Here is a 12765-nt window from a genome sequence, read left to right as displayed (position 1 = left end):
GGGGCCTGCAGGCGCCTCGCCCCTCTCTCCGGCTCCTCCGATCGCGGCCAGGGAGGCGCAACGACAGGCTCGCGTGGGGCGGAGCGAGGCGAGCTGCCTGCTGCACTGCTTCCGGCCCAGCCCACGTCCGCCGCTCTCCCAGCCGCCGGCTGGCACCGCCGGTGACGTCATGCCTCGTACCTGCACCTGGAGCTTGGCTTCCCGATCTAGGCGCAGCCAGCCCCCAGCTGCGTTTTGGGCAGTCCCCACTGTCCTAGACCTTGGTTTCTGCACTTAAAAAAGGAAACGGTCCCGTGTGTTTCAAAGGCTTGTGAAAATATATTTTTAAGATGTAAGGCTCTGCTGCACCTTATTTTATTTTTTAAAGATTTTGACAGCGAGCGAGCGAGAGAGGGAACACAAGCAGGGGTAGTGGGAGAGGGAGAAGCACGCTTTCCGCTGAGCTGGGAGCCCGATGCGGGGCTCCATCCCAGAAACCTGGGATTATGACCCCCGTCGAAGGCGGGTGCCTAAGGACTGAACCACCCAGGCGTCCCTGCATATTTCATTCCTAACATGAATGACAGTCTAGCCCAAAATACTCTTGAAATAAGAGCCTCAAAGGTAAATTTTGTTTACACTTCTCTGACATGCTTAAGTATAACTGTAGAAAAAAGTTAAGTGAGATCTGAAGAAGAGGAAAGGGCAGCACCAAGGTTCTATTTTGACAAATATGAGGAATATTTTATGTATCTGCGCGTGCGCGCGTGTGTGTCGGGGGGCATACCAGACTTTTAACAATGTTCAACCAAATTAAAGTCATGATTGCAGTGAATACAGCACTACTTAAACTAGTTGGAGCATTTCCAGGTACATGTTCTTTTATTGTGGTTTTAGTATGAAAGTTTTCACACAAGTTATTGTGAATTGTAGGGTTGAAAAATACATTATTTTGGCCACAGGGGCTTTTAATGGAACTTTAAATTCCATTTGTATGCCAGTCAAAATTCAGAAATACTCCCCAAAGTTATGGCCTGGTACGTGTTTTTCTACATGTCACCAACAGGTCCACCACCCCTACAACCTTAAGTATGCCTTTATCTAGAGCAAAAATTATTTTTTTGAAGATTTTATTTATTTGACACACAGAGAGAGATCACAGGTAGGCAGAGAGACTGGCAGAGAAAGAGGGGAAGCAGGCTCCCCGCTGAGCAGAGAGCCTGATGAGATCATGACCTAAGCCGAGAAGGCAGAGGCTTAACCTATTGAGCCACCCAGGCGCCCATGGGGAAAAATTATTTTTTTTATTCTCTGCTTAATATTTCTGTACACTTTCCATCCTGCATATAACTTTAACCTAAAAAACAAACCAAAAACCTTAAAGACAAAAGATTATTTGAAAACCATGGACATTTTAATAACTGGTTGGAAATTCATAATCCATATTCTGGTAATAAAATCAAGTTAGCTTGTTGCTAATGTAAACAAGTTTTAGTAATGTGATCTAATGCTGCCTCATTGTCCAAAACAGCAAAAATAAACTCGGCAATAAATTGAAAAGGAAAATGAAAGAACCAATTGTTAAAGAACTTATGATTTGGCTTTCATAAACAAGAACAGTTCTACATTACTTGTATTAAAAAGCCCTTTCCTCTTACTGACATCAACATTATTAAAAATTTGTGGAGTGTTTATAAATGCATGATTTTATTTTGCAAATCGACAAATGCCAAGTTATAGTTTTCAGTGCTGAGGCAGAACTTGTTTTCATAGTTTACAAATATATTTGTTAGCTTGAAAATTTAAAATGCAAGCCATATCCCAACATGAACTATAAGTACTTCCTAAGAAGAGTTACTTTTAACACATATTACAATCTATTACAAATATGGACTGGTAGCAACAGAAAAGCATAGAAATCTAATGGTTTTATTTTGGGCATTTATATTTTTGTCATTATCTCCAGACTGTCAGAACTCAACTAAAAGTGGGCAAAGCACTATGTCAAATCTGCCCTTCATTCACCTTGTAGTATAAGTTGTATTATATCACTATGGCAAAAATACATGCAGGTATGAATATAATTTATCTACTTGAAAACATAATTGTGGTCTAAATTTATCACTTAATGGTATTTACAGATCTAAAAAGGTAAATTTAGATCTACCTGTTTCTCTGAAAGGCTGGGAAACCAAAGCTGACTAAAATTGATAACCAGGCACGTCTATCAAATAAAAAACGAGATTTTCTTATGGTTTTCACAAAGGTACATATCTATTTTATCTTTCTTTTTAAGCTACATATCTATTTCAATAGAAAATGTTTTTAAGGTTACCCCATTCCTCAAATAAGGGATCATTGTCAGTGATACATAAGAAAAAATAAGATGGCAAAACTAAAAATGAACTTTAGGTTGATTTCTTTTTTTGTAATTTTATTTTTTTCAGAGTTCCAATATTCATTGTTTACTCACCACACCCAGTGCTCCATGCAATATGTGCCCTCCATAATACCCACCACCAGGCTCACCCAACCCCCCAACCCCCTCCCCTCCAAAACCCTGTTTGCTTCTCAGAGTCCACAGTTTCTCATGGTTTGTCTCCCCGTCCAATTTCCCCCAACTCACTTCTCCTCTCTTTCTCCCAATGTGCTTTAGGTCGACTTTAAGCATAAAGAAATCGTTAAAATAACAGTAGTGGCTCCATTTATTAAGCCCAATTCAACAGGTACTGTGCTCAGGATTTTCCTTGTATTACCTCTTCTTCCTAACAGCTCTGTAATAGAGGTCCTATTATAGTTACCAACATTCTACAGATGAGGAGACAAAGGCTCAGAGAGATTAAGAAATTTGCTCATGGACATAGCTGGTAGCTGGCAGAGCAAGGATTCAAACCCAGGAAGTCTGATTACAGAGCCTATACTAAAGACACTCTGCTCCTCTGGGAATGAAAATGTCAGAAATGGTCTATTACGGGCAGAAAATTCCTACACCAAAGGTGAATGTGATATTTGAAAAGATTTGGAGGCAAATTATCAAAGTGTGTATTTTTTTTTAAAGTCTATTATGAGAAATAGCCATTTGTAAGTTTTAAAGCCCTGTATTTAAGAAACAAATGAAAATACCAAGTGAACATGTTTTATTTGATGCCATGTGAGTACACTTCTTTTAATTGGAATTTGGTCAGTTTTTTTGTCATGGGAATGGACTATTGATATTCAACTAGCAGAATTTTTTATATAGCATTAGTCATAAAATATTAGTTTATTTGTACACTATGCCTAAACATAGCAATCTCAGTGTTGAAAGCTACACATATTAATCTGAAGTCTGAACAGTAGGAGTCTTCTGACAATAATCTAAAAAACTATAATAAGTATGTATTTGTAATTTATGTAAAATAATTTTTAATTTTTTATATTTGTTATAAAATTATAATGTTATATATTATTTAAAAACATATTTTTTCTTTTGTGAGCTATAATAAGGATTGCCACAATTAAGGATGCCTTTCCATGTAATGTATACAATGACTAACACTGATATACAATACATAGAAAACTTAACGGAGTAAGTCCTAAGTTCTCATCACAAACAAATTTTTTTTACTCTTTTCTTCTTTATGTTGTACCTACATGAGAAGATGGGTGTTAGCTGAACCTGTTATGGTAACCATTTCACAATATATGTAAATCAAGCCATCATGCTATAACCTTATACAGTGATGTATGTCAATTTTTTTTCAAAAAAACTAGAAAAAAACCTCATTTATCTCACTGTCATATATCATTATTTCAGAGCAAGATCATCCATTGTTTAACGCAGTAAGAAAAAAAAATGCAGAAAATCAAGAGACACACATCAACTGAAGGATTTCACACTTCCTGCACTTCCTATGAAATGGAGTGTCAAGATATTTGACAGGTATTTCTTGAACCACTTCTGCCAGAAATGAAATTCTGGGACCCCCTTAATTGATTCCCAAAGTCAAAAGTTATGGGCTCATGAATATATCCAATAACAACTCTTACCTCTTTTGGGTCACTGTAGAAGAAATTTCTCTTCTTCAGTTATAAAATCATAAAAAGCAAGCAAGCATGTTTCCCAACCTATGCAGATAGGCAGACATTGCATGTTCTCCTTACTTGATGCAGAGAGGCAACCATTCTCTGGAAAATGGCTCACAAAACTTGAGCATGTGTTGCTAAAAAATATACCATAGTCACAGGATATTACTCCCTTCCGCTTTCCTTGAAAAGGAAAAGCCTTTACATCCCAGTGTCAGGGGAGTTTCCGTCCTCAGGAAGATTTTCTCAGCTTCAGGCTCATCAAAATTATCCCTGTTACAGGCAGGTACTGCTGTGTAATTACTTGAGTATTTTGCCATTTAGATCCAACTGCTACCGAGAAATACATTGTTTTAGGCTGAGAGAACCCTGTAAGCCAAGTGAAGCTAAAAAAATAAATGTTTTTGAAGTGATAATTTCAAATGGATAGAGAAGAGTAATGAGAAAACTGCAGAGTAGCACAGGCATGCCAAACTCAAAAGAACTTGTGTGGCGCCGCATGAGTATTATCAAAGGAAATGTGCCATAATTACCAGCTTACAAGGTGTATTTTCCTCTTAAAAGTATCTGAAAATTACCTCATACTAATATACCCATATCACACTAAGAGGTCAGTAAAAATGGCCTAGATTCTTGGGTTAGCAACTACCCAACACGGAGCACAAATACTTACCTACTCCTAAATGCAAAGTGTGGGAAAACAACCATCACAGTAAAATTTCACATCCCATCTATAACTACTTAACACAACCCTCAGACTACAGAACTATCTAGGAGCTAAATTTAAAATTAACCCCCCCCACATATGAGATACAAATTCATCATTTCTGTAATTTGTGACTCAAAAGCCAAGAAGATATTAGGTTTTAATGCAATAGCTTAATGTTGGGAATATGGCAATTGGATTTTAGAACAGAATTTTAAAGATGACAACTCCATTTCAAATCCAGTGAATGCAAGCAATAAACATTATCTAGATTGGAGCTGTGATGATGGATTTCTAGTTTTGGATATAACTTCTTTGGCTTTATTAATAATTATTTCTAGATTTTAAGGAAGATCAAAACTTATGTACATTTTGTTGTTATTTAGCCATGATTTTCACTGATACTTTTATTACAGCTTATCTAAATTCCTTGGTTACTTTTCTCATACAAACTGTAAAATACTTGATTTGATCACATATCCAGCATCAAGTTAAAATTCCTTTGCATTTATTTTAAATGCTTTGTTCCATTTTTTTACGGAAATATTTGTATGTTCTAAAGCTATATGTAAAAAAATACAATTTTATTTTTATATTATGGTTTACTTTTTAAATCCTCTACATTCACTGAAATAAAGCAATAATATTATATTAATTTTACCAAACTAATATGCATGGTGAGAATTTAGTTCTAGTAAATTTTATTGCTTTCTGTATGTAGGTATTTATTCACAATATCATATTTCTTTTTAGCTATAGGGCACTATAGTTCTATTTAAAATGAGTACATTACTGCATATCAGATCTAGGAAATCTCATTAAAATATACTGTATTTGAACAAAATAATGATTATGCAACACACTTTGAAATCATTTTTACTAAGTGTTTAATTTTTTCCAAAAATTCCCTCCATAAAATTGCAATGCATTGTGTATACTTACCTTATATCTCGTATGGCAGCAAATATGGTACTTCCAGAAGAATACTGGCATCCATCACATTAAATTGCCTATTAATTTGCCCTTTGCTAGTACCATAGTTCGTTGAAACTAATTTCTGAGTTTTTGTTTTACAATTATATAAACATTGAAAGCTTAGGAATTACACCTAATTTTATGTTGGTACATATTTAATTAATATTATAATAAAATTTAGGAAGTGGTGCCTGGGTGGCTTAGTCATTAAGCATCTGCCTTTGGCTCAGGTCATGATCCCAAGTTCCTGGGATAGAGCCCCACATCGTGCTCCCTGCTCAGCGGGGAACCTGCTTCTCCCTCTCCCACTCCCCCTGCTTGTGTTCCCTCTCTCACTGTATCTCTCTCCATCAAATAAATAAATAAAAATCTTTTAAAAAAATTAAATAAAATAAGATTCAGGAAGAATCCAATGTTATACAATATTAGATCTAGCTAGTGGTCTAAGCTGGGTCTATAACAGGTATCAAAAAGCTTAGCAACCAATTTTAACAACAGTGAAAAATAAAAGGAAATTTGGTCAAATTATTTGATTTTGGTATATGGTACTTACGCTGTTAAACATCAGTACTTTGACAAAAACTGTGAGGTTGGAGGGATAGCTTTTGTAACTAAAGATGTCAGATTGAGCAATTAATGCAGTCAGAATTTGAGCAAGCAATCTCCAATTCCCTCATCTTATAGAAAAGAGATATGGAAGCTGAACTAGGAGTTCTGGTGTCCTTTGCCACTGTAATTTTTGCTTCTGAAAAATATAATTTGCAACAGACACAAAAATACTTAAAAAAAAAAAAATGACTGAGCCATTAAGTTTGGCCAAGAGTCTCTTTTCCTTATTTGGTCAAAGTGAAAAGTGGTACCCCGAGGATAGAAATCACAGAAATGCTTGCCCAGTAAAGGTGGTATCCATCAATTTAATTAGAAACTAATTTGGAAAACAATATTTTCTCATTGACAAATTTCTACAGCTTATATGTCATTTCTGCAGAACACAAGATACATAATTTATAATAGGGTATACAGTGTTCTATAGGGATATGCTAAATTTTTAGCTGGTAAAAATAATTTAGTGGGATATAAAATCATTGCCCAAGTAAACAAGAAAATCTGTTGCATTCCTTAGGTCATTACTTTTTTTTTTTTTAAATGTCATTACTTTTTAAAGATACTTCGGCCTTATAAGACCTTTTTATTAAAATACCTGAGTTATAAAAAATTTATACTATAAAAACCAGCTATTTCACTATTACAAATCCTTTGCCAAAGATCAATTCATTATAACTCAAAATACACTACTACATGATATCTATAGTCTTCATGATGTCAATATTAAGTATAATAATTATTCTAGTATTTTTAATTCCATAATTTATTTAAAAGTCACTTTTCTAAATGAAATATTTAGCAATCCAGAGTAACCAGCGACCAAGTCCACCTTGTCACTGTCTCATTATCTTTAATATTTAATCGTGACAGCCTAATATATGCAATTATTTTCCCACTAGGAAGTCTATAAGTTAACTATCACCAAAGAACATCAGTTTCATCAAGCAGATTTTTTTGGTGTGTAAGAAACAACAAAATTGGCTTTTCAAAAAAAACCAAATATTGCCACTAAGGCTTCAAATATATGAGGTTAAAAAATGGAAGCTATATACAAAACATTATATTATAAACTAAATTCACAATTTCAATTTTAAATGGCAGGCTTGAGATTTTTCTATGGCAAAATTAACGTAATTATTCTAGGTAAACAAAAATTCCTACTACTAATAGTTAAGTTATTCTACCATATTTCTGATTAAAGATAGACTTGTAGGATTAGGTTTATTTTGTTTTTAAGTAGGCTCTAAACCCAGCATGGAGCCCAACAAAGCGCTTGACTGAGATCAAGAGTCAGAAGAGGCTTAACAAACTGAGTCATCCAGGCACCTTATAAGACTAGTTTTAAGTGACATACAGCCATTGGTTTTTCCCTCTGCCTTTTAATGTGATCCACTGTCATATTTAAATTACAAAGGAAATTAACAACCCCTTAATTTATAACGAGTTTGAAGTTTATTTTACAGCACTTTTATTGAGACATCATGTAACTACTGACCAGGACTGTTTACAAATGTAGTGCTTGGCCTTTGAGACAATTAAAAACTTTTAAGTACTAAATTTTACATCATGATTTGTTTAACTTAAGAAGTATTATGATGGTGAAAACTAACAGAAGAAAATCTAAAGCAAAAATATAATGATTTCCACAAAAACTATATATTCCTCCCTCATATCAAAGGGAGGAAAGTAGGAAGGAAAGAAGAAGAAAAGGAGAGAGGGAAAAAATAGATGAGAAGAGAAAGAAAAATGGCAAGACAGGCAAGAAAAATACTTTTTTTTTTTTCTGTTTGCAAAAAGGAGGGAAACTCTGAGGTCTCAGCAAATAATGTAATCAACTGAGTCAGTTTATATTAAGGCATCTTCTTTACATATTATTGAATCCCATCATGCCTTTCATATTGCCAGCAGCACCCTGTTGAAATTGCCTCATCATTGACTGAAGTCCTGCCATACCACCTAGAGTAAAAATAGAGTAAAATCAGGTAAGTATTAGGTGGCACTTGAAACATGTATTATTCTTACCAAATAAGTACTTTAACTTCTAAAATATTTACTGGGATCTGATTACGATTTGGTCATCAGGCTTAAAGAACATGCCAATTAAAAATCTGTATTATTAACCAGCATCCTTATCTATAAAACAGAAAAAAAAAAACCTACCTCAAGTTAGAAGGAATAAATAAGATAATATACGAAAAGATCTTAGAACAGTACCTGTCACACAGCAGGGAGTCAATAATTCTAAACAAAAGAATTTTTTCTGGGAAGTCCAAAAGAGTCTTGTTGTAAATAGTAACCAATTCTGAGGAGTGGAGGAATTGTTTCATAGAAGTTACAGGAAGAAAAGAATTAAACATCTATATGCCCTGAGCTGAACTAAATGCTTTCATATATATTAGCTCACTTAATTGTCACAATTTCCTGACGAGATATTATCTGTGATTTTATCAAAGAGGAAAGTAAGGTTCAGAAAGTTTAAGGAACTTTTCATAGGTCACACAGCAAAAGTATAACTGGGTTTCAAAATCCTTATATAATTTCAAAGTCTCATCATTGAAAATATCCAGATTCCAAACTAGGGCAAAAGGTCACTGGAACAAACATTAACAGATGATGATGAAGTACCTTGCTCAAAAATCACACAGATGGCAGCAGAAGAGGGAATACAACCTCATTTATATAGCACTATTACAACCATTCAACTTAGAATTCAGATGACTATTTCCCTCAAATCATACACCTTTTGAACAGATGTTTATAATATCATAACAGAAGGCTTATTAAAACTCAACCTTTATAAATTAAACTGTGTATTATAAACTGGCAACAACTTTGTATTTACCCATGTGATGAAGAACTCTTGGATCCATCATTTTGGCCATTTGTTGATTCAGTTTTGCCATCTGTGACTGACTCACATTCTTAGACATGTCACCACCTCGGGGGGGGGGAAGAAAAGTTTTGAGGAGAATGCAATATAATCAGAGTATTGTAGAAAGTTTAATGAATTGAGGAAAATTTTTAAAAAATCACCTACAACCATACTACACTTACACATTATTTCTCTTCTAATCTTTATCTCAATTACATACATATTTTTGAGAAAGAACAAGGGAAATTCTATACTAAGGGGCATTTAAGGGATTTTTTAAGGGCTATGATTTTTGTTACTACAGAACTGTATCCAGTGATTCTTGACAGTAAGCTACAACAATGTTTAAAAGTCATATGGGAAAATGGCAAACAAAAACCTGACTCTATAGATAAGGGTTCACAGGGAAAGAGCCTGGGTTGCTGGTAAATTAATAGAAACTGAGAGAACATGAAGGTTTGCATATAGCTAAGAAGCTATTAAAAATAATGAAAACCTTCAGAGAATGGAAAAACAAATAATGCAAATCCATTTACCAATGAATTTCCACACACTTAACTGAAAACTCCACAGTAAAAAAGAAAGCCAATAAAAGAGATGCACTCTGAGGAAGAACAGATAAGAGCATCCTCTTTAGAGAAAAGCTGCTGTGGTCTCAAGAGACAGGAAGCAAAATAGATCACCGATGCAACAACAATGAGTAAGTAGAGGGGCTTTAGGCAAAATTATCTCAAAGGAACATTAATTCTGGTACTTCTCAAATGCATTATGAAAATGAACATCAAAGCTGGCTCATCTGAATAAATTATATGAATTAAGAAATATGAATAAAATACATTTTTATAAAACATGGTAAAATCTGTGAAAACTTTTTCATGATTAATACATCAGTGTAAGATGTGAATTCTGTATCCATTGGTAAATTGTCACAAGTGTTTGTTTCTGAGGACTTAAAACTTGTAAGAAATATTAAGAGCTTGGTGTAACAAGAATGTGTGTTACATTTACTGCCCATTCATCTTGATTGTGCCTTTACTGAGTAATCAGTGCTTAGATAAGTGGATCTACGATAGTTCTAGCAAGAATAGTCAGCTATCTCTCTAAAATAAATAAATCTCTTTATTCATTTATTTATTTATTTATTTTTTAAAAAAGCAGTGCCAGGGTAGCACAATTGGTTATGCGTCCAACTTGGTTTCAGCTCAGGTCATGATCTCAAAGTCGTCAGACTGGGTTCCCCGCTTAGCGCAGTGTCTGCTTGAGATTCTCTCTTCCTCTCCCTCTGCACCCCACCCCCCACTTGTGCTCTCTTTCTCTCTCTCTGATTTTTTTAAAGATTTTATTTATTTATTTGAAAAACAGCAAGAGAGAGGAAGAGAGAGAAAGCATGAGCAGAGGAGAGGCAGGTAGAGAGGGAGAGGCAGACTCCCTGCTGAGCAGGGAGCCAAATGTAGGGCTTGATCCCAGGACCCTCGAATCATGACTTAAGCTGAAGTAGACGCTTAACTGACTGAGCCACCCAGATGCCCCTCTCTTTCTCCCTCTAAAATAAGTAAAAAACTCTTTAAAAAAATAGGGTTATTTGGGAAAGATGTTAAACTGACATGTGTTTAATAATCACTATTTGAAATAGCATGTGATGTGAGGAATTATAACCAATTTTAAACATGTTTGTCTAACTTTCCTCCCTGTCACAAAAAAACAAAATAATATAGGGTCACCTGGGTGGCTCAGCTGGTTAAGCCACAGACTTGATTTCAGCTCAGGTCATGATTTCAGGGTCATGAGATCGAGCCCCACATCAGGCTCTGCATGCAGCAGGGAGTCTGCTTGAGAGTTTCTCTCTCCCTCTCCCTCTGCTCCTCCCCCAATTCATGTGTTCACATGCTCCCCCACTCTCTCAAATACATACATAAATAAATAAGTAAAATCTTAAAAAAAAAAAAAAAAGAAAATAGCATATAGCAAGCAAAGAAAATAAGAAAAGTATCAAAGACAAAGGGAAAAAAAGATACTCATCCTTTTTAGTAAGCTATTCAGTGGTACTGCTTCATTTGGAGATTATCTAATCAGTGTGTTTTGAAATAATAAATTCAATTTAATAGTGTTTGTAATACAGAAAAAAAATTTTAAGAGAGGGCTAGGACAATTAGAAAAGTAAACTTATCTTTTGACCTTACACAGTACACAGCAAAATAAATTTAAGATGAGATAAAAAGTTAGAAACCTAAAAAATAACATCCAAACAAGTAGAAAATGTAGGTGGGTATTTTATCAGCATGGCGAAGGTTTTTCTGAGCATAACAGAAATAAAAGAAAATGATAAATAGTCTTGGCTACATTAAAAATAAAAGCTTCCATTCACTAAAAAATACAAATAAAAATAAAAGGCAAATGAACAGTGGGTAAAATACTTGCAGACCTAAACCAAGGATTTTCAAGAGTTACTACAAAGCAACAGGGGGGAAAAATGAGACAAATGAACAAGGAACCTAAGGGGTGATTCACAAAGGGAATCTAAACTAATAAATGTACAAAGAGATGTTAAACTTGAGTAGTAATCTAAAAACACCTACTGAAAGAAACATTCGATCATTAAATTGGAAACATTAAATTATTAAAAATTCATTCAGCGTCTACTATGTAATCTGATTAAACAGACAAAACCCCTGGCTTCCCAGAAGACCACACAGGAACTAATGACAGAACTGATACTAATACAGAAGCAGATGAGCCAGCCTAAATATCCACTGCACAAAACAAAGATACAAGCATAACCTGAAGAATATTCAGTGATTAAAAGCTATATTCTAAAGAATATTTGGCAATATAGAAAAATAAGTCATGATGCTTCAGAAGAAATCATTAGTTATAGTCCCATTCGCAATGGGACCCATAGGATTCTCTGGGGAGATAAGATAATGGGTGTTTTAAGTTTTTTTCATATACTTTCTTATTCTGTCTAAATTTTCTTTAATATGTATTACATATTCATAAAAAGAAAATCATTGTTTGTTTTTTAATTAGTGTTTATTACCTTGAATCTGAAAACAGAGAAATCACAGATCACATTCAAGAAGTTCTTAACTAGAACATGAAATTCAGCAATATGTTTCCCAATATTTGCAGTACTCCCCGGCTTTAATTTTAGTGTTTCAGCTTCTTTCTTTACTTTCACTACGTTAACTAATGAGGAGTCTGTTATTTTTCTTACCTTTGAAAAGTCCTTTGATACCGCCCATCTTTTTTACCATCTGTGCAAATTTGGTGTATTGTGTCAAAAGTTCTTGAACATCTCTTGTTGACACACCTGATCCTCTTGCTACTCTTTGGATTCTTCCTGGTTGCTTACTAAAAACCTTGGCACCATCAGTACTGTCAAGTTCTGTAGACAAAGATTAATTACTTTCATTTACATACACTTAACATTCATTATTAAAACAGTTATGTACAAATACCATGCACACAAAAATAAAATGGTAAAACCACCACCTGATTTAACAAATGTTATCACCTGCCATGTTTGCATCTGATTTTTTAAAAAATTTTATTTATTTATTTG

General features: G+C 34.5%; 1 protein-coding gene across 4 annotated transcripts in view; it reads right to left on the bottom strand.

Moving 5' to 3' along the window:
- Positions 1 to 7760: 7760 nt before the first annotated feature.
- LOC111161802 (signal recognition particle 54) overlaps positions 7761 to 12765 on the bottom strand; it is a 41950-nt gene continuing 36945 nt past the window's right edge. For 3 of the 4 annotated variants that reach the window (XM_022525775.1, XM_022525783.1, XM_022525801.1), the window contains 3 exons: positions 12418 to 12588; positions 9174 to 9269; positions 7761 to 8287 (listed from right to left, as the gene is read on the bottom strand). In XM_022525775.1, the coding sequence (XP_022381483.1) occupies positions 8196 to 8287; positions 9174 to 9269; positions 12418 to 12588 (359 nt within the window). In that variant the 3' untranslated portion in view covers positions 7761 to 8195. The remainder of the gene's footprint in view (positions 8288 to 9173; positions 9270 to 12417; positions 12589 to 12765) is intronic. The other variant, XM_022525793.1, reaches the window with a different exon arrangement.

The sequence above is a fragment of the Enhydra lutris genome, unplaced genomic scaffold, assembly GCF_002288905.1.
Source record: "Enhydra lutris kenyoni isolate GAN:26980312 unplaced genomic scaffold, ASM228890v2 scaffoldscaffold4, whole genome shotgun sequence".
NCBI lineage: Eukaryota > Metazoa > Chordata > Mammalia > Carnivora > Mustelidae > Enhydra > Enhydra lutris.
The sequence above is the reverse complement of the archived record's forward strand: the minus strand, read 5'-3'. Positions and strand labels throughout refer to the sequence as shown.